At 34.5% G+C, this 23405-nt stretch overlaps 1 protein-coding gene across 1 annotated transcript in view; it reads right to left on the bottom strand.

Annotated features, from left to right (window-relative positions):
• Nucleotides 1-23405, bottom strand: part of LOC136027940 (transmembrane 9 superfamily member 4-like) — a 68259-nt gene that overhangs the window by 31921 nt on the left and 12933 nt on the right. Inside the window, exons 4-6 of the mRNA XM_065705409.1 lie at nt 14927-15082; nt 8514-8797; nt 3871-3994 (exon numbers count right to left, since the gene is read on the bottom strand). Coding sequence (XP_065561481.1) covers nt 3871-3994; nt 8514-8797; nt 14927-15082 — 564 coding nt within the window. The remainder of the gene's footprint in view (nt 1-3870; nt 3995-8513; nt 8798-14926; nt 15083-23405) is intronic.

The raw sequence follows: 23405 nt of genomic DNA, 5'->3' as shown, positions 1-23405 counted from the left end.
TAAAATTTCATGCGGGTGAACAAATCAGGTACAATTCAACCTTTAGTTCTTTTAATTGACTTAATATTTCCCACAATCCTACACAAGAGAACCAATGAGATTTTAAAAAGGTGGTGCTATCCGCTCAAGGAATAAAAACTATAGGGAGAGTAATATTTTATTTGCATCCCTTAATTTTACTTTCAGCGTATTCAGTTTGTTAAACACACTCTACCTAGGAAATTATCTTGAATATGTTAAGATCCCACTGGCTATAAATCACATACGAAACAAGGTTCAAGGTTCTTATAATATAACCAATATATACAAAATATTAGGTGACTCAAGGCTGAGAGTATAGCTCGAATGTAATTGAGCTACCTTTAAGCAACACTAAACAATGAAGCAAAATAGTCAAGAAACAAAAATAAATTAAACAAGGGTGGTTTTCAGCCACTGAATTATAACAAAAAGATAAAGCAGATATTTTGGCGAAGACTTCCTTCAAGCTTTCATAAATGCAAAAACAAAAACTTCAGAAGCCGTCTACTTTGGGTCTCAGAAGATAAGTAAAGTAAAGAAATTTCTTCTTTATTTCTTTAGAAATCAAAGTAAAGAAAAACGGGATAGAAGAGATGCTACATAATAGAAAAAAATCATTACAAATCAAAACTACAAGTTGTAAAAGTTATAGTCCGGCCTCACTGCCCTTTCTTGACTTGGCCCTGACCATATGAAATATCAGTATGTTTTTATTTTCGTGTATTTTCGTTTGCAAATAAGTTTTTAATGTTTTCCTCTTCAAGTCTTGAAGCTGATTTTTCCTTTAAAGTTTAAGTATTTCTTGTGTGGTTTGTTTGCTACTAATTTCACAAAAGACCAATTTGAGCATAAAATAAAAGTAACAGAAAATGAAAAAGAAAATAATAATATTAACAAATTAATAAGAGGAAAAGACGATGCATTGTAAATTGTCGTAAACGAGATTCAGAAGCACTAATACAACAATTGGCTTAAAATTTATGCCCTAAAAAATTCTGCCCTAATGATTCCTACTTTATTTTTTAGTAACTCACACCCTCCAACAAACATTCTTTGGTAAAACCATGATTTTAATATTTTAAACTCCATTCTTATTAATCCACACAGCCAATTTATTGCTTTCCAGCTTTAGTTTTACATTCTTCAGGTTCTATAGGTGCATTTTAAAGATTATAACGATTGAAATTTTAAAGCTGACAGAAGCAGTGAAGATGGCAGCATTTTCTTTATCCCCGGCTGTATCCAGAGGGAGGGAATCACCCGATATGACCCCTCCCCCTTCTCCCGAAAGATGGGCCTGATTCATACAGGTTCTACAGGTGCATTTTTAAAGATTATAGCGATTGAAATTTTAAAGCTGACAGAAGCAGTGAAGATGGCAGCATTTTCTTTATCCAGAGGGAGGGAATTGCCCGGTTTGACCACTCCCCTTTCTCCCAAAAGATGGGCCTGATTCATAAATCATGATAAAAAGCTGACAGAAGCAGTGAAAATGGCAGCATTTTCTTTATCCCCGGCTGTATCCAGAGGGAGGGAATCACCCGATATGACCCCTCCCCCTTCTCCCGAAAGATGGGCCTGATTCATAAATTGGTCACGAAAGTGCAGGTAAAAAATTTATTTTTCCTGCAAAAATCTCGCCGACTCACAAATTGGTCTCAAAACTGCAGGTAAAACAACTGTTAGACTGTTAGACAAAGTCCATGGGAGTCATACCCTCCTCCTTCACCTTCTTGGAAATCTCCCTCCCCCACGATCCCAACAAAATTCCTGTTTAAAGCCATGTTTCTATTTCTATATATAAAAGAGATAAAAGACTTTTCTAAAACAATAAATGACCAAAACAGTCCATGCAGTTCTAGGAGGTGCGTAAAAGAGACTTAATTTCAAGTAAAAAGAAAAAAGAGGCGTAGCTTCATCATGATGTTCTCCAAAAATCCAATCCCAAAAATGAAGCAGTATTTTTCTTTCTGTTGTCGGTTGCTTTTAGAACCATATTCAATAGCTTTGGAGTACTTATTCTGTTGTCTATGATATTGAATATACCTTTAAAATCTCTGTGCTAATTCATACAAAAGGTGATAGGCTTGCTTCAAGATCAGGGAACAGGGCCCCCTTAAACTGACCCGTAAAACCTCTACCGGGTCGATGGTTTGAAATCTATGTGCTCCCATGGTTGTACTCTCATCTCCCCCCCTAAACAAAACGGTGCTAAAGTTGGGAGGATAGTATTCCACATCCCTGTTAAAACTGAATAGATACTAACTTAATTTTTAAGTTGATATTTTTATTAGGCATTTTGACAATTTATTAGATGTCAAAATACCTAATAAAAAACTACTTATGTTTAGGTTTTACGTCAGTTTAAGGTTAAAAAACCATTTACGGGTCAGTTTAAGGGGGCCTTGTTCCCTTGATCAAGAAGCAGGCCCATCACCTAGGGTTTACGGGTCAGTTTAAGGGGGCCTTGTTCCCTTGATCTAGATACAAGCCTATAACCTTTTTTAAGAATTAGCACATAAATTTTACAAATATAGGTATTAGGGGTATTCAAGGTATAGGCATAGGCTTAAGATAGGTATTCAAGATCATAGACAACAGAATAAGTACTCCAAAGCTATTGAATATCTAAAAGGAATCGACAACAGAAAGAAAAATACTGCTTATTTTTAATTTTTAATTAGGTATTAATTTTTAAGTTGATATTTTTATTAGGCATTTTGACATTTTATTAGATGTCAAAATGCCTAGTAAAAAAACACTTACGTTTAAAGTTTATGTCAGTCTAAGGTTAACAAGAGCTAAGAGCTCATACGACACTTGTGACGAGGCCAGATGAGCCAAGAACCAAGAGCTCATATGGTATGAGCTCTAACAAAATTCTAAGAATCAATAGATCGATCTAAAAAGGAAAATCAGAGGCTTAATGCCGGTCGGGATTTAAAATAAGAGCTCTGAGACACGATATCCTTCCAAAAATCAAATTTCATTAAGATCTGATCACCCGTTTGTAAGTTAAAAATACCTCATTTTGTCAAATTTTTCCGATTTAACCGTCCCCCACTCCCCCCAGATGGTCGAATCGGCAGAACAGCATTTTATAATTTAAGTTGGCCTGGTTCCTGATACGCCTGCCAAATTTCATCGTCCTAGCTTAGCTGGAAGTGCCTAAAGTAGCAAAACCGGGACAGACAGACCGACAGAATTTGCGATCGCTATATGTCAGTCGATAGATACCATAAAAACCATTTACGTGTCAGTTTAAGGCAGCCTTTTTCCCTCGATCTAGAAGCAAGCTTATCACCTTTTCAAAGAATTAGCTCAGAGATTTTACAGGTATTGAGATTGGCATTCAAGATCATAGACAACAGAATAAGTACTCCAAAGGTATTAATTTTTAAGTTGATATTTTTATTAGGCATTTTGACATTTTATTAGATGTAAAAATGCCTAATAAAAAACCACTCACGTTTATGTTTTTGTAAATTTAAGGTTAAAACCATTTACGTGTCAGTTTAAGGGAGCCTTTTTCCCTTGGTCTAGAAGCAAGGTTATCACCTTTTCTAAGAATTAGCACAGAAATTTTACAGGTGTTGAGATAGGTATTTAAGATCATAGACAACAGAATAAGTACTCCAAAGGTATTTATTTCTTAAGTTGATATTTTTATTACATATTTTGACATTTTATTAGACACATATAAAATTTTGTTGACACTGATTGCCAGTTATGTAAAAGAAGACAAATAGATAGAGAAAAAAATAATGTTGCCGTACACAGTTTCCATTAATTAGAGTATGATTAGGGTAGTAAAATAATCAAGGATATTAATTATAATAAAGTAATAACCTGAATACATCTCCATGCACTAATTTCCATCCGTCTTCCTCTAGAGCATCGTCATCAGAGTCAATTTGATTGTACTTGGCTATATCACGTCTTAAAGTCCTCAATATTATCATGGTTATGATACCTAAAATTTGATACTAAATACTCTTAATTACTCTTAATTACAGGTTACTCTTAATTACAGATGACAAGGAGTCTACAAAGGTCCAGGCAGGTCCTCTCAAATCTTTCAAATTGAACAGATGTGCGTCGATTTCTGTATTATAGACAAGTGATGGATCTGGTCATTGTTAATAATACCCCGCAAGAACTACTAATGGGTAAGAATCGGGAGGATGTGATATATTTCCTTTTTAAGTGTTGATATATTCTAAATATCAGTATCCCCTCCTTTTTTCAGCCATGATTAATGGCCTTGCAAAGGAATTTCTTGAATTTGTTGATGCCCAAATGGTTGTTAAAACTTGCTTCAGGAATTTAATCAGCGACCCTACGAGTATCCTCAATGAAACTGGAAATGAGACTTTGGACTTAGATATGACAGTAAACCCCTCCAAGTCGATGATATTGCGGATTTGTTTCATCAAATCTTCGGCCTGTTTTTTAATTATATCCCTCCTGAAATTTATGCGCCCTTATTTAAACTACTTGGCGTCACAATTTCTTCAAATTTAAAGAAGGATTTCCACGTTAAAGGCATCATTCATAGAGCTAATTTATCTATCACCCTTTTCATGCTCCTAAATTAATTTAGCATCTCCTTTCCCACTCCTTAAGGATTTACAAGTCTTTTGTCCTCCCGCATCTCGAATTTGCTTATCTAGTTTGAAACCCTGGTATCTCTCGCAAAGAATCGCAAAAATTCAATCATTCCAAAAAAGCCTTGCGAATAATTTTCAAAGATAGCAAGGTGCTATACTCTCTGCTCTTAAGAAAAAGCTAGTTTGGAAATCCTTGAGCGCAGGAGAGTCTCGTTGTATACCCTCGGACGGCAAGTATTTTCCACAAACGTATTCCCCCATTCACTGCGTTACTTCCAGATAAGAAACAGATTTTCGTCCCCTTCATCACAGAAAAAATGAATATATCATCCAACTACTCTTTTCTTCTTCTTTTTTCTCTTTTCAGTTTCTATCTTTTTCACTCTTTTATTGACTTTATGCAGTTAGATTCTTGACACTTTTTTAGTGTCTCTTTTAATATATATATATATATATATATATATATATATCCTTCTTGTTTGTTTTTATTCGCTTATTTTGCCCACCTTCCCCTTCTTTAATGTACCTTTCATTTCTTTTTCTGACTTGTATTTGTTTAAGTTTAGGTCGAGCAGTTTTTCATCTTTTTAACTTTTCAATTGGCTTTTCACAGCTTAATTATTGACTTATAAATGATTACTTATAATGATTTTTATTTTTCGTTGTTGTTTTTTTTTGCATTTTTTGCCAATTTAATGCAACCATATGATTTGTCGGCTCCTAAGTCCGAAGTCGGCCCTTGGTGGGCTTGCGATAAATATTTTTTGAAATAAATATATTGTCTTGTGTCATCTACATTATGTAAAATAAGTTACGAAGTATAATGCTTACACCCAGTCATATGTAAATCTTCCTATCTAATGCCCAGTAGCACCAACCAACAGTGAACTAAAATATTGCAATACAAAAAAAATAAAAAAAAGCAAACGAAGAGGAAAAACAAAAAAAATCGAACGAGGACAGACAAACGAAAGACTAAAAGGAGGAATAAACGTGCGAAATGAAGCTTAAAAAATAAAACAAGGTTATATGGCAATGAAGCATGTCAGCCGGATTTCATTTCAGAGCGGGTCAACATTTCCGAGGACCATAAATTTGGAAGAAGATCAATGAAAGATACAAATTACATGGAAAATATTAGTACACTTCGAAAATTCGATTTCATGGGGAATCCAAAAGCCCTCGTCCCCCTTGCGTGCTTGACTGGAGGGAATTCGGGCTTTCATAAAAAATTTTTTTCGAGTTTTCATCATAGACCTAAGCAGTATAGAAATAAAAAATAATTTGACAATAATGATAAAGGACAAGTTTGGAAACTGACTGGAAGACCAGGATAATCCAGATTTGGATACAATCAGTTATAATATCAGGCACGTTGAAATTTTATGCCCGTATTGAACATGTTTAATATTAAATAGTATTCCAGCCAAACACCCTTTAAAAATGGACAAAAAATTTTAACGTCCCCGATCTTCTTACTGTCTGGATCCAATTCTTAATTTCTAGACTTCCATTCTACTCTTAAATAGTGGCGTCAATTTAAAGTAATCTAGGGGGGCATTTTTTATTATTTCTTTAATGAAAAGTCAAAAACAAGCCTTTTCAACAAAAAAAATCCCAAAAGCTATTTTTGCAAATACAGAAGAGAGAATAATGAGGACTTTTTTTATTCAAGACGGTGAATGAACAAAACTTATCTGAATATTTCGACCCTATATATAAGGGCCATCTTCAGCAAAGAAAATAATGAACAAAAACACGCTTACAATAAAAGTTCTTGGTTAAAAATTCAGCCGAGACTCTTGGCTGAACTTTTCGTTAAGAAGTAATGATGCCTAGGCTATTTAAAAAATGGATTTTTAACCAAGAACATTTATTGTAAGTGCGTTATTGTTTATTATTTTCTTTGCTGAAGACTGCCGTTAGATATAGGGCCAAAATATTCAAATAGGTTTTGTTCATTCACTGTCTTGGGAAAAAAAATTCCTCATTATTCTCTCTTCTGTATTTGTATAATGGAAAGGCAGTGTGGTCTTCGTCAATATTTAAGCTAACTTTTAGAAAATGTAGGTGGGGGGGGGGGATAAAGACAACCCCATACCACCCCCACACCGCCATACAGACTTGTCTACTCATAATACGTTGTCTTATCCATATTGCTGTAGTTATATTCTCTTGTTAGAATTCGTGACGAAAATCTAGAATGCAAAACTTTTAAAATATAGCTTTAACAATACAGATAAAAATAGATAAAAATAATTAAAGATAGAACTAATAATACAGATCTGCTTTAAAAAAGTTGCTTTTAGCGGGAGGACAAATTATGGTCTTTTGCTAACTTAGCAGAAACTTCTGAACTAAAATCGCCGGATTTCCAATGGAGTACAAAATCGCAGAAGAAAGTTAGTCGAAGGGTCTGGGGCCCTCCTCCTGCCTGGGTGTCTTGACTACTCCATGATTTTTTCCGAATATAGGTTAATAATGTGGAGAATTTGTCTCAATATAATTCTCCTTACAGCACCCTTCCTAGCTAGGTACGAGCATTTATTCACAGGTTACAACTAAGACCAAACTTTTTTCAATGTGATTCAGATAGGGCTATTACAGCACAAATAATTATAATTGCGTACAGCACTCACAGAGACAATCTCTGTGTGAACTTCTCACAGAGTCTATCTGTCTGGGCTTTACTCTAATTAACCATGGCTATCAAGTCTTTTATCACTCTCACGAAACTCATCAAATTCAAGATTCAAGACTAGAAATTCAGGACTAGAAGAAGAGTAGAATCTTGTAATTGATAATGGAGAAAAGAAAACCGATTCACAATAATCCGTAGGGTGGGGGAAGGTTTGTCTTTCACTGTTTTTAACGAAGATAAAAAAAAGACTTGTTCAATTCTGGGAGGGAAAAGAAGCATTTTGTTGGCTAGTTTCGACTTTTTCAATGAAAATACCAACCAAATTATATGGTTATTATGTCCCGTTTTGGTTTGTTATGACTTTTTCAATGAAAATACCCCAAAAAAGTATTTCTCGAAATCTGACAAAGAACCAGTAGGCCTATATCTATTGATTTAATCTTGTCATTCAAATAGCTATATAATAAGAAATGGGCCATTTTACCACAGAGGGACTACTCGCAACAAAAAATATGAAAAACCTCCATTCTTTATACTAGCTTAAGATTTTACGCATGTAAACAAATTAGGCAGAATTCAAATTTTAATTCTTTTAATTGGCTAAATATTTCATATAATACTACACAAGAGAACCAATGAGGATTTAAAAAAGCTGGGTTAATCGCTAAAGGAATAATATAATTGGCTTACAAAAAATACATTACAGACGTAAACCAATGAAATCAAAGAACTTTTCCCACAAAAAAATAGGTTTAGTATCTTTTTTGTATTCCTCTAATTTAACCCCTGTGAATAATGTTCATTAAACACACTTTACCTAAAAATTACCCCTAATATGTTGAGACCACAGGTTATACATGGCATACAATAAAACAGCGAAGCGAAACATTCATGAAACAAATAAAATCAAACAAGGGTGATTTTCAGCCATTGACTGCAGTAAAACGATAAAGAAGATATCCAGCAAAGACCTCCATCAAGATTTCCTCAAAAAAAAAACAAAACTGAACCTGTGAAAGCAAAATTTATTTGGACATATTTTTTGTTAATATACAGTTTTACTATTTAATGAAATTTTTAGCTTTGAATTATAAACTGAAATTCAGATTGGTTTAAGAAAATTGTTTAGATATACAATACTGTAGTAATACGTATTCTCATTTTAAATCGTTAGTAACAATTGGGACAGTGGAAAAATGCATAAAAGAACAGAAGTATAGTGAACAGGAAAATGTACATACCAGATAAGAAGAAGAGAACAATCACTGAATTGACAATTGAGAACCAATGAATTTGTTGATTTGTCTTGTTATTTAAATAGATATCCCAACGGGAGGCCCATTTCACTTCCGATCGCCTGAATTCTACAGAATATGAGAAGAGAAGATTTGTCGAACCATCTTGATTGATGAATGCTGGTTTAGATGTGTCAACTATATGACAGGTACCAGTAGTTGTAGTGTCTAAAGATTCGATGGATATGCTTTTCGGCTGTACTTCAAAACCAACAATACGGTAGTGGATACTGAGGAAAAAAGTCAATTAGTTCAGAGGCTAGATTGATTAAATCTTTTTTTAAATCATTTGTTATGGCGTTTATGATTCAAACAAGAAATTTTTCCAAAAAGGCTAAACTCTCAGCCTAGTTCTTATTTCCTACCCAGTTTGGCTTGGATCTGATGTGTCTTTCTGGTAGAAATGATATAGGAAAGAATATAGGACCCTATCAGCGCAACAATTAGAGGGAGGGGAAGCAACTGCACCCCCCCCCATAATTAACAAAACCGCTTATATTAGCTTTTTCATAGAAAAAAACATCCTTTCTCTGGATTTAAAATGTCTCTCCATTTAAGATATAAACAAATCACTCTCCCTCTGCCACAATTTTCACGTATTGAAGCCCCTGTATCTCATTTCCTTTTCTACTGTTAAAGACAGGTCAATACCAAATCCTAATAATGTATGATTAGGTCATGCTAATTTTGCCAAGAGCTCATATGGCATGAGCTCTAACAAAATTTTAAGAATCAATAGATTACTTTAAAAAGAAATTCAGAGCCTTAACGCAGGTCGGGATTAGAAATAAGAGCTGAGTCACGAGGTCCTTCTAAATGTCAAAATCCATTAAGATCCGATCATTCTCTCGTAACTTAAAAATACCACAATTTTTCTAATTTTTCCTCTCTCTTCAGGCCCCCGGATGGTCGAATCAGGGAAAACGACTTTATCAAGTCAAATTGTGCAGCTCCTTGACACACCTACCAATTTTCATCGTCCTAGCCCGTCCAAAAGCACCAAACTCGCCAAAGCACTGTTCCTACTAAATATCAAATCTCATTAAGATCCGGTCACCCGTTCTTAAGTTAAAAATACCTCAGTTTTTCTAATTTTTCCAAATCAACAACCCGCAGCTCCCCCAAAGAGAACGTTCCAATTATGTCAATCACGTATCTATAACTTGTGCTTATTCTTCCCATCAAGTTTCATCCCGATATCTCCACTCTAAGCGTTTTCCAAGATTTCCAGTTTTCCCCTCCAGACCCCCCCCCCCAGTGCCACTGGATCCGGTCGGGATTTAAAATAAGAGATCTGATTTACGAGGTCCTTCTAAATATGAAATTTCATAAAGATCCGATCATTTCTTCCTAAGCTAAAAATAACTCATTTTTTTTTAATGTTTTAGAATTTACCCTCCCACCCCCAACTCCCCCAAAGAGAGCGGATCCGTCCAGGTTATGTCAATCACGTATCTAGGACTTGTGCTTATTTTTCCCACCAAGTATCATCCCGATCCCTCCACTCTAAGCGTTTTCCAAAATTCTAGGTTGCCCCCCCCCCCATCTCTCCACAATGTCACCGGATCCAATCGGGATTTAATATAAGAACTCTGAGACACGATTTCCTTCCAAACATCAAATTTCATTAAGATCTGATTACTCCTTCGTAAGTTAAAATACCTCATTTTTTTTAATTTTTCAGAATTAACCCTCCCCCCTAACTCCCCCAAAGAGATCGGATCCTTTCCAGTTATGTCAATCACGTATCTAGGACTTGTGATTATTTTTCCCACCAAGTTTTATCCCGATCCCTCGGCTCTAAGCGTTTCCCAAGATTTTAGGTTTCCACACCCCAACTAACCCCAATGTCACCTGATACGGTCGGGATTTAAAATAAGAGCTCTGAGACACAATATCTTTCCCAATATCAAATTTCATTAAGATCCGATCGCCCTTTCGTAAGTTAAAAATACCTCTTTTTTTCTAATTTTTCAGATTTAACCGTCCCCCCACTCCCCTTCAGATGGTCGAATTGGGGAAACGACAATTTCTAATTTAATCTGGTCTGGTTCCTGATACGCCTGCCAAATTTCATCATCCTAGCTTACCTGGAAGTGCCTAAAGTAGCAAAACCGGGACAGACCGACAGACAGACCGACAAAATTTGCGATCGCTATATGTCACTTGGTTAGTACCTCATTTTTTCCATTGGTTAATACCAAGTGCCATAAAAAACAATGTCAGGCTTGATTGTTGTAAGAGCAAGGCCTATCAATCCATATTGAAAAAAAAAAAAAAAAAAAAAAAACAGCCCCCTTGTTTAGAAAAAAATTGACCTCTAGACTTAAAAAAATTTGGTCATGATAATTTTGAAAATTATTTCTATGTGAATGAAGAAATGTTGTATATACGACAGTTAATGTCATCTTTTGCACCTTTTTTTAAGATTATTCAATTATGACTAAAGACTCGAATTAATGACAAAAAAGCATCAAATGAAAATTTCTGAAAATAACCTAAGAGATCGGAATTTGGCATTCAGGGTCGACTTTTCAAGAATCATTTCCAAAAAATCAAGGGGATATAGAATTTCGTCCTCTGAGTCTTAGAGAGATAATTTAATCACCTTCAGGAGTACGATATAAAATCGTTGTAGGATTGTTTCATTTTGGCACTATTTACATCATGAAGAAAAATGTTTTTATTTTTGGGGTGAAAACTACTAGAAAAATTAAAATTTTTACTGGAAATTTCCTGCTCCATACCTTGATTTCAATATCCAGGAACAATTTTGATTGTACATATCTTGCCACTTCAGAGCAGCCAATCAATTATCACGAAAAAAACAAATTAGCCGTGGAAGCAGTAGTGTTGCTCAGCAACACAATGAAAAAGTCCTTCCATTCTTGAGGCATTGTAAAAGAAATGCTTTTTAACACATTGTTCTTGTTTTTGGTAAAAATTGGATGATTGCAGAGGGGTGGAAAGAGGGTGTGGTAAAGCTCTTTGCTTAGACCAAACCCTAAAAATGTATGATTAGGTCATGCTAATTTTAAAATTAGTTAGGACACTAAGATTAAATATCCACTTTTTCTGGATAAACTAATGACTAGAGATTATATGGGTTACTTGGTCAGAATTCCCTGAAATCGAAGTGATATTCCAAAATGTTGCAATGTTTTTCTATAGTTTTTCTGAAGTGTTTGAAGAGACAATATGAAGCACTATCAGTATTCAAAGTTGGTTAAAATATGAATTTTAGATTAAAAAAAACAAAAAACAATGCCAGCCGCGATTGTTGGAGGATTAAGGCCTATCAATCCATGTTGAAAAAAAATCGGATGATGCAGAGGGGTGGAGGGAGGGTGTGGTAACACTCTTTACTTAGACAAAATGTAAGGGATTCCCAAAATCAAAACTTCAAAATAGGAGGTCGCACAAGGAGTTTTATGTTAGGAAAATCAATGTCAACTTCATTTTTTTCGAGGATCAAAATCTGTCTATCCGTGTTAGAATAAAAATACCACCTAGTCTAGAAAAAAATTACCTCCAGGATATCAAAAAGTTGATGTATCATGACAATTTTGGGAATTATCTCTATATAATCGAATCAATTTTGCAGGTAATAAAGTTAATGTCATATTAAGTACTTTTAATAGTATTACTCGATGAAAATATATAAGAGCACCAAATCAAAATTCCAGAAAATATCCCAACATATCAAAATTTGGCATTGTAGGTTGACCTTTTTAGATTTTTTTTTCTACAAAATATTTCCTTTTCTAGAATTATTTGCAAAAAGAGATATGGAATTTTTTTCTCCAGTTCTTAGAGCGGAAATTCAGTATTCTTCAGGAGTACGACATAAAAACTGTTTAAACAATTCATTTTCCCAGGGAGGATAGCTTTGTTTTGCCACTATGTACAGCATAAGGAAACAGTGTTCTTTTTCTTTTTTTCTTGAAAAACTACTCGAATAATTTTTAACTGAACAGGAAATTTTCTACTTCGTTTGAAATGTCCTCATTATTCTTTCTTTTGTTGTTGTACTTCGTTTGACGATTCCCCCACTCAGGGAAAATTTCGAGTCTACATCCCTTATCACTTAAGAGCTATCTACCGCTGATCATTAGAAAAATAAAACATGATAAAATATATACTAAATAAAATAATAAAAATAATAAAATAAATATAATATAAACATAATAATAAACATAATATAAACATAATAAAAATAAAACATAATAAAATAAAAAATAAAATAAAATAAAACAGCTGCGAAAGCCCAATGAAAAATTTCCAGAAAACAAACAATTAAGTTTCCTTAACACATTACGCTTGTTTTTAGTAAAAAGCAGATGATTTGGCGTGGGAGGGGAGGGGGGTTGTGATAACGCTCTTCACATTTGATACTGACAGAGACACTAGAAGAAAGCAGAAATTAGAATAAAAAAACAAGTATTGCTAAATAAAAGTAACGACCAAACATTATCCTTTATTTTGAATAGCTGTCATCATCTCCCTGCTTTTCAGGCTAAAGTTTGAATATTTTTTTTCCCAGCGGTCCAAGAACCTAAGTTTTAAAACAAGCACAATGAGCTAAAAAGCTAAATTAGGGTTATTAGAAGCAGTCGACAAGAGAGATGGTTATTTATTTGTATTTGCTTTAAACAATAAGATTTTGGTGCATATATGACTAGACAAAGAGTTTGCCTGATGACAAGAAAATAAAGAGAAAGAAAAAAGAAAGGAAAGAGAAATAAAAACGAAAGAAAAAGAAAGAAAAAAGAAATAAAAGAGAAAGAAAAAACTAAGAAAAGAGAAATAAAAAAGGAAGAAAAGAGCACATAATGCTAAATCTTCTATATGTTTAATCTTAAAAAACAAACAATTAAGTATCCTTAGCACATTGCTCTTGTTCTTGATAAAAAGCAGATAATATCAGCGTGGGGGGGGGGGGGCGATAACGCTTTTCACATTTAATCCTGATAGTGAAATTAAAAAAAGTAGAAATTAGAATTTCAAACAATGAGCTAAAAAGTTAAATCATGTTTATTACAAGCAGTCGAGAAGGGAGAAAGTTATTTAACTGTATTTGCCTTAAACAACCAGATTTTCGGTACAGATAATTTGCAATTATCAACTCTCAGTGTATCTTGTACCTTAAAATGCTTTAAGTAATACTGAAACCTTAGCTTGGAGGGGAGAATTTCGAAAGTTCAAAAATTTTTATATGGCGTGAAATTTCTGTTTTGTGGTTTTCAAACACTTCTTGGTGAGTACATTAAAAATTGATGAATTTTGTATAATAGAGCCTATATAAACCAGTCTAATCGTTATCAAAGCCAGTTTGTAAAGTTTTGGTTTTTATGGACAACAGTTAATATTTACTTTGAGTTTGTCAATACAAACTGCCTTATTTTTGTCTCTCTTGAATTAGAGGGGGATGGGGTAAAGTCCTCTTAACTTTCACCCTCTAAGTTTACTTTAATCACTTTTCATATTTCGATCAGTTTTGAGGAAAGGAGGCATCTAAAAAGGGAAAGGGGGGCTGGTTACCCTCCAATCAATTTTCAATATCCCACTTAACATTCTTTGAGAGTTTAGACTTGATGTCCTCAGCCGTTCCTTAAATATTTCTGATATGCCTTTTTGACAACCAGCATGCACATAGTGTGTTCTGATTGTGTTTGGTATCCCTCTCTAAAGGTGTTGGGGGTTATGTCACTCCATAGGGATAGTTATTTGACGATTGGACTATCCTGAAAGATATGCCTATTTCAAAGCTTTGATCAAATGTGTTTGGAGGGAGGGCTGCTAAAAATAGCGTATGATGCGGTGGGGGGGAGTCGACATTCCTCTTAGTTTAAGCTTCATTTTAGTATATTTTGGTCTTGTACAGAACCTTGAGAATGAGAATCCGATCTTAAAAAGCATTCAATTCCAGAATATTGAGTGAAAACTTTTGCACAAAGAATGGCGGGGTGTACTGGAAAACTGTTTCAATAAATAAAAACTCATATAACATAGAGAGCAGAGAGTTTAGGGCAAAGGGGAGGGGTCCCCCCAAATACATATATAATTTGTACCTGTTTCAAATGCTAATATTGCCTTTTTTTGGTATCTACTTTTTTATTTAATTCTCCGATAGAATGACCTGAGGTCTTCTGATTTCCTGAGGAAAAGAGAAAAAGAGACGAGAGAGAAATAGAGGAATAAGAGCGAGAGGGAAAAGAGAGGGAAGTGGAGACAGGGTAAAATAGAAAAAAAGAGAAAGTAGGCAGAGAGAGACACAGAGAGGGAAAGGAGAAGGGGGAAGGTATGAAAAGAGAGGTAAGAAATTACACAGGAGAGATAGAGAGAGATGGAGAACTTACTCATCTTCGGTATGGTACTGGAATATCAGCCTTAAATGGTTATTTATAGCGGATTTGTTGTCAGCAACAAATCCAAGTCTATAGCCTCGTTCGTATCGACTCTCCCCAGTTGTTTGACTCTCAGTGATTGTAACTGCTGGCAGATTATCTACAGTTCTGAAAACAGAAGTACATGAGGATATTTCTTGGTAACTTTTACAATACATTCTTTCACATTTTCAGTACACAAATACACTACAGTGGAACTTTCACGATCTCTGAAAATTGCTATTCTAAGCTGATTGAGATATCAAAATTTTTAACTTGCAAGGAATTTTCGTCATCGTTCCTTCTCATCCTGTAAACCATAAGTATGTGATAAAGGTCACCAACTAGAACAAAAGGTCACAAACTTAAAAAATTAAGTCTTAAGATGATCGAGAAAGCTATGTTTTAAAAATGCTGGGGTTGTGCAACAGTTTAACAGTTCCCAGGCCCTATCACTAAAATATTTTCTTGGAATAATAAATATAAGAAATCAAAGATCCAGATAAGGAGCGACTTACCAAGAGTCCAAAAATGCTCCAATCAACCGTTACAATCAATTTCCATTTATGATATTGGTTAAGATACTATGTCATTTTCTATATTTGGAACTTGAGTCGAGGAGTTGTATATTCTGAAAGGAATAAAAACGAATGGCATTCCTTGTGGGTTCTTGGCCCCTCCCCTCATGTTATAATGAAACTTTTAGCTGACTGTTAGGCAGATTACAACTTATTAAAAGCAGTATTGCAAAATAATTTTCAATCTCTAGAATTGGAGGCACAAAGTGGGCCTGTGGAGCCTCCAGGATCTTACCTATAACTCTCTCGCCCCTCCAATGCCTAACTTTTAGAAGAAAGGAAGGCACGTGGCGCATTTTTGAATGAGATTCATGCAAGGATCTGGATGATTGGATGACCGAAGCAGATTTTTGGGCACTCTAATAAACACTCCTTATTCATCGATCGCCTTTTTACTAAAAAGGACTGCATGCTGTACCTTCAATCAACCAGAATCATCCCAGGATTTCAATCAGTATTGGAGCATTCATGGAGTATTCATCATTATTGTTGGATGTAAAAAATGGGCTCGTAATCTCTCCAACGCACCATAGCTTTACCCTCTCCCCACTACTTTGGTACAGCATGTCGAAAGGGCACATGTTGGTCCATATTTAAAGCAGGATTATGAATAATATTTGTATTCGTTATTAGAGGTATAACGTGGACCACCGACATTCCTGAAGTCATCCCATCCCCTCCCACTACAAATTTCTATGCAGAAAAATAGTTGTTGAACCATGATAGAACTTGAATTATAGACTAATTTCAATTGGCATGATTTTGGCACTACTCCAATTCCCAAACGTCCCTTCGATAACCCCCTTTTTAGCATAAAGCTAGGCTTGCTGCACCTTTTTTTTAATGAACTGATGTAAGGACTCTCAAACTCAAGCATTGGGGGGGGGGCAAATTAAGACCAAGGCTACTCACTCCACCAACCCCCTTCAACATACTTCTACCCCTCCCATCACCGAATTTCTTGCAATTACCCTGTTTGAACCAGAATCAAAAAGAATTTTCAATCGGTATGATCAGAGAGCTAAAGTGGGCCAGATATCTCTTCAATATCCCTACGAACTTCTTAGCACTAATGTAGGCATGTTTAAATTGTTTTAACGGAAATCATGCAAAAAGTTTTAAACTATGCGATGAGAGGATCACAGGGGGGCTCGTTTCCCTCTCGTTTTCCCTTTTAATCTGTATGATTTAGGGAACAAATAGGTCATTGGCCCCTCATGCATTCCTCTTCTTCTCAAGAAAGCCTATCTAGAAAAAAAAATTAGGCGTTTTCGACTGTGTTATAAGTTGAAGAGCATGTTTATGTCAATAGAAAACCAAAGTGGAAAGTAACTCTGTCAAAAACCCCTTGTCCATCCATCATCAAATTTTATTTTTGAGAATAATGGTCTTTAGTGACACATTCCCTTTCCCAACACTTGGAATGTGCACTTAAGTAAAGTATCATGTCCACTAGAAACTTATAGAGTAACTAATCCTTAAACTATGCTGATCAAAGTGGTTATTTCGAGTTTTAGATCGGGTGTCAATCGGAAAGAAATTGGTGTTGGAGGGGGGCTAGTTGCCCTCCAATATTTTTTGTCAATTAAAAATACCACAAGAACTTTCGATTTGTAACTGAACCAGCCCTCTCCCGATAATCTAGGACCATTGGTTCGATATGATTACCTTAAAAAAAAACAACTCAGTTGACTATCAGAGAACTAGGGTTCTTTGATATTCCAAATCTGATGGTATGATTTTGATGAATTTTTTTAAATTTTTGGGGATGTTCCTCTTTCCCCCAGGGTTGCTATCAGGGTCAGTTCCTAAAGTGCTACAATTGCCCAAAATACACAGCGATTTGTGGTGCTAAAATCAAAAATGAACTGTAATAGTGCTAATTGCCTTTGGGCAATTGCCCAATTGCCCAAAATACACAGCGATTTGTGGTGCTAAAATCAAAAATGAACTGTAATAGTGCTAAAATAGCCCTTTTGTGATGTTGTTAGAAACCATGAGCACGCACTAGACATAATACAATAGTCTTAAAATACCATTTTCAAGCTATAGGTCGCAACCCCTCTCTTCATTTTTCAAAAATAACACAAATTTCTTCAGGCTATTAGCTTTTGAAGGGTACGTCGAAGTAAACAAAGCTTACAAATCTGGAATCAGCAGGAAACACCAATTCTGTTGATATATCTATTGTTATCAAAATTCTGTTTTTTAGAGTTTTGGTTACTACTGGGTCGAGTCACTCCTTGAATACAGTTTGTTATCACAAACTGTTTGATTAACTCATCAGCTCTGGAGAAACCCTGAGAAGGGACGCAGCCAAATTCACATCTCTTGGTATTTTACTCTCAGCTTGGAGAAGATTGTCAGGGAATTTTCATGAAAAGCGGATCAAATCACCCCCAGTAAAGTACCTCCCCTCCCCACCTCGAAGAAAATATTCCGTGGAAGCTAGAAAATTTCTATTTAGGAAAGTTTTTTTTTATTAATTCACTGGGAGAATATAGATATTCAAACATAATTAACAAGGGTACCTATTGATGTCAGCAAAATAAAACTGATTCGTATACAAATTCCATAATTTGGAATTTAACTAATTCCAAATAATAATTCCACTTGTTTAAATAATTGCAAATTGAAATTGTTTACAGCACTGGTAAATTTGCGGTTTTCAACAAAATTGAGCAAGGATGAAATTGAATATATCATTTGATGCCTTTTTCCGCTCTTTCGTAATCTAATACTATCCCCAGGTCCAGAGTGAGGAATGTCATCTCTGGTACATTCTTTCATTTTAACAAGACTCTTCACTACTCAGTTCCATTTGTCAGCCTTGCAATAAGTGGCTACAGCTGGCGTCGGTTTTGGGCGTTTTTACTATTTCTATTTGGGCCTTTTACTTTTTACTATTTTCAATAAGTGGCTACAGATGGCGTTTGTTTTGGGCCTTTTTACTATTTTTATTTGGGCCTTTTACTTTTTACTATTTTCAATAAGTGGCTACAGCTGGCGTCGGTTTTGGGCCTTTTTACTATTTCTATTTAGGCCTTTTACTTTTTACTATTTTCAATAAGTGGCTACACCTGGCGTCGGTTTTGGGCCTTTTTACTATTTTGAAGATGTCTAGCTCAAAATTTGGATAGAATATCTTAAGTAGGTCTTGACAAAAGAGCGTTTAGAAAACTGCTTGACTGCTTGACAAAAGAGCGTTTAGAAAACTGCTTGACTGCTGTCCTAATAGAGTGTTTTATTTGGCATTTTAAAGCCATAGCTTAAAGAAATTATTCAATGAAATTACGATATAACTAGTCTGTTAATACAAAATGTAAAACGTGGTTACAGCTGGCTCGGTTTTGGGCCTTTTTACTATTTCTATTTCCTTTTCTATTTACTATTTCTATTACTATTAAATACTATTTAGTAGTAAATTAAATAGTATATTTAATAGTATAATTTACATTTAATATATAACAATAGTATTATATTTAATAATTATATTTAGTAATAATATTATAAACTTTATATTATATTATAAATATTATAAAACAAATAAAATTATATTTAATAATAATAGTAGTATATTTAATAGAAATACTATTTCTATTTACTATTCTATTTCCTACTATTACTATTTCCTTTTTACTATTTCTATTTGGGCTTTTTAGTTTTTACTATTTTCAATAAATGGCTACAGCTGGCGTCAGTTTTGGGCCTTTTTTAAAGAAAATATCTAGCACAAAAATTGGTCCTAATAGCGTGTTTTTATTTGGCATTTTAAAGCCATAGCTTAAAGAAATTATTCAATGAATTATTCAACGATATAACTATCGTTTCAACGATATAACTATCGTTTCAACCATATAACTATCGATTCAACGATATAACTGAATTATTCAACGATATAACTAGTTCGTCAATACACAATGTGATAAAGTAGTATTTTTCGATTGGCTGATTCATTTGGCATTTTATCGGTAATCCACCAAATTGAAATGTGGCTAAAGTCGGAAATATTGCAATTTTGACCACCGGGGGAAGGAAGGCGGGTGGGATAAACCTCCAGTCAGAAATACTTTCCTTTTGACTTCTTGAGGATTGACGGATAACCAATGAGAATTTTTCTTTGATATAGATCAGTGTCTATGCAGATATTGTGCTACAGCATTAATTAATTTGTGTGAGTAGGAAATCCTGCCATATCTTATTATTACCTCTGAGAACCCACAAGTAGTGATTTAATCGTAAAGTAATCCACATAGAGTCAAGGCCGTATCTAAAGGGAGGGGCAAAAGGTTTTAACACCCGAAGAAATTCTGGTAAAAACGTAAAATTATAAAATCGTAAAATTACGAGACTCGTAAAAACGTAAGAAAATAAAAACACAGTTTTGATGTGTTTTTCGAAGTTTTTCTTCATGAACACCCCTTCAGTCTGTCGTTAAAAAACATTGCTAAATGGACGATAACTTGCGAATCGACATGAAAAACTTAAAAGTAGAGTTTGTTTAGTTTTGCTTTTTCTAATTTAAGTAACATTTTAGAAATTCAATTTGAAGTGACGTCATGTCCATTCAAAAGTGACGTCATCATAGTAAGTGTGCAAGTGCCAGGACTACAGTTTGTCGGTATTGAAGTAAAGTTATGACGTCATGGATGAAGCCACTGCATATAAAACTGGTCAGAATTTTTTTTTAATCATATGATTGTGAACATTCAACCAAGAAAGTTACAATGTTTATAAGTGAATCCCTTTGCCAGCCACTGGGTGGTACTTCAGTCCATCAAAACACTGGTTTTTCAATGCACAAGGATACGTACGAGGATCTGAATGACTGTAATTTAGTAGGGTTCTGTTTTGGAAAGCCGAAAGTAAAAATAGTGAAGAAAAAAATAACGAGTGAAGATGAGGTGGGGACAGAGGTATACGAAAAAGAGTGCGAAAGATTCATGCTTATTTTCAGAGCATTTACAGCTGAATTGATGGATGCTACTATAGAGAGAAAAGAAAAGGCTGCTCTTCGGGCAAAAGAAATGGAGAAGCTGCTAGACCCTTGTATTAAGCACCTCAAAGCTGAAACCAAAATAATGCAACGTCGACGAGACTACAAAAAGGCAATGGAGAAGTATGGAAAATTCGTGAAAATCTTCACAGATGGCTCAGCATTAGGCGAGGGAGTCGCTGGATGTGCAGTAGCTATTCCTGAACTAGGACAAATCAAAATTCAAAAAATCCGATACGAAAAAGCAATTCAAGCAGAGTTACAAGGCGTTTTGGAAGCTCTTTTACTGATTTTAGATTCGACCTGGAAGTTGGGCGATTCTGTTGTCATTTGCACAGACGCGCTGTCCGGCTTAGAATCCTTAATGAGTGTCAAGGCTCACAAAAGAGAATCATTAATTCGACGCATTCAAGATACTGCCTTTAGAGCTTCAAAGAAGTTAAAATTTCTAAGGTTTATGTGGGTACCAGCCCACATGGGAATAGCAGACAACGAACAGGCTGACATAGGTGCAAGGCACGCGGCAAACATCATGAACAACAAGCCAGACATCATATGTTATGATCCAAGAGTAGAGAAGGATTTCTTGCGCGACAATTTAGCAAAGAAAGCTAAATTTCTTCCAAAAACAGAGAAGCCTGAGAAAAATAAGAAAAGGCTGATGGAACCTGATCAGAAAATGTGTTTTAATAGGGCTCCAAAGGATAGTCAGTTACTCGTAAGCTACTAAAAACCATTCCCATTAGAAAAAAAAGAAAGATATTCAAGAACATATACTTACGAAATACATGTCATCAATATAATATTCCTGAGTAGAGTATTCTCATCTATTCTTGTGACTTTCAGTGCTTTATGGATAAATTCTGTTTCTCTTATACAAATAAAACCTAATTATCAACATTTTTAACTGTTCTATTGGGAATGCCTTAGCTTAAGATATCACTGATTTAGGTTGCGATTAGGGGTTTACGATTCTGCAAATTATGTTAATTACAATTAGGTTTTTAGTTGTTAAATTATATTAGGAAAGCCTTACCTTATCCTTAATCGTTGTTGATGTAGGCCATGGTTGGAAGTTTGTGATACCCTAGATTACCACTAAAAAGGTTTACAATTACTTTTGCTGGATGGATTTGTAGATCTCTTTGTGGGGGAGGGAGGGGTAGTGGCTGATACATCCTGACGCCACGCAAATTTGCGTTACACCGACAAATAGCAGATATTTAGGGAAATCATTGGCGCACCACCAATTTTTTTTTTTTTTTTTAGTAAGGTGCTTCAAACCTGTTGACGATTTTTTTTTTTTTTTTTTTTTTTTTTTTTTTTTTTTTTTTTTTTTTTTTTTTTTTTTTTTTTTTTTAGTAAGGTGCTTCAAACCTGTTGACGATTTTTTTTTTTTTTTTTTTTTTTTTAGTAAGGTGCTTCAAACCTGTTGACGATTTTTTTTTTTTTTTTTTTTTTTTTTTTTTTTTTTTTTTTTTTTTTTTTTTTTAGTAAGGTGCTTCAAACCTGTTGACGATTTTTTATTTTTTTTTTTTTTTTTTAGTAAGGTGCTTCAAACCTGTTGACGATTTTTTTTTTTTTTTTTAGTAAGGTGCTTCAAACCTGTTGACGATTTTTTTTTTTTTTTTTTTTTAGTAAGGTGCTTCAAACCTGTTGACGATTTTTTTTTTTTTTTTTTTTTTAGTAAGGTGCTTCAAACCTGTTGACGATTTTTTTTCTTTTTTTTTTTTTAGTAAGGTGCTTCAAACCTGTTGACGATTTTTTTTTCTTTTTTTTTTTAGTAAGGTGCTTCAAACACCCTGGTGACGTATCATTCTAATTTGAACATACAGATGATTTTGTTAAAGCCCTTTAGAATTTCAAAGGTAGGTACTACATAATGACTAACTTAAATTAGAGGAAAACACGAAAACCTGCTATCTCAAATACTGAGTTGAAGACTCTATGGGATCAAGAGTATTTTTTAAGACTTTTAATCTCTTACTTTTCACTAAACGGTAGTATTAGCTTTTCTCTTTGTCTGTGGCCTTATGATAACTTTTGTCTTACTTCATAAAATCCAGTAATAACAGTACTATAGCTTTCAACCGAATGTGTGTAACAATAATGAAGCATCTTTTGTTCTTTTTGTGCAGCAGAACACTGAAAAAGTTCAGTACTCAGTTCGTCTAGGGGAAGAGGGAAAAAACTAAAAAAAAAAAAAAAAAAAAAAACATCTTGCAAAAGCCCAGCCCCATAGCATTTATACCAGAGCCCATTTGGAGGCACTAACTAGGACAAGATTTAGACAATGGAAGCCGCAATGAATGCAAATGCAAGAGGAAACTACCTTCTATCTCGATTCTAACGGGCAAGGGCCTTGGAACAGCACCCCACATTTTCTGTATTCGGTTAAACTTAGACTAAGAGTCCCAAATTATCGATAGATAAGTATTTTTTGGTTATGGTAATGAACTGGGTTTTTTTTTTTTTTTAACAATACTTCAAGTATTGTAGCTAATTGGTTAAAGAAGGCATTTTTAAAAATACAGTTTGGTGGAGAGGGGGTAGGGTGATATTTAAATTGTTTTCAACAAGAATGCCAAAACAGGCATTTTCCAATGATAATAACTTTTTTAGAAAATCTAGAGGAGGGGACGAAAAATACAGGGAGGGAGAGGGGAAAATGGATTTCAAAATTCTAGCCAACTCCCAGTTCTGCTTGCCTTGAAATTATGTCTTTTAGGAGGAACGTAGCACAAAACTTCTGATACCTTCGCTATTCAAATTACAACGACGTTGAAAACGAAATCTGACCGTCTGAATTGATTAAGTCGAAACTAACGCAGCAAATTATATCTTAAAAAATTAAGAAAAATCAGGAAGTTGAATTTCT

Source organism: Artemia franciscana, chromosome 6 (assembly GCF_032884065.1).
Source record: "Artemia franciscana chromosome 6, ASM3288406v1, whole genome shotgun sequence".
Classification (NCBI taxonomy): domain Eukaryota; kingdom Metazoa; phylum Arthropoda; class Branchiopoda; order Anostraca; family Artemiidae; genus Artemia; species Artemia franciscana.
The sequence above is the reverse complement of the archived record's forward strand: the minus strand, read 5'-3'. Positions and strand labels throughout refer to the sequence as shown.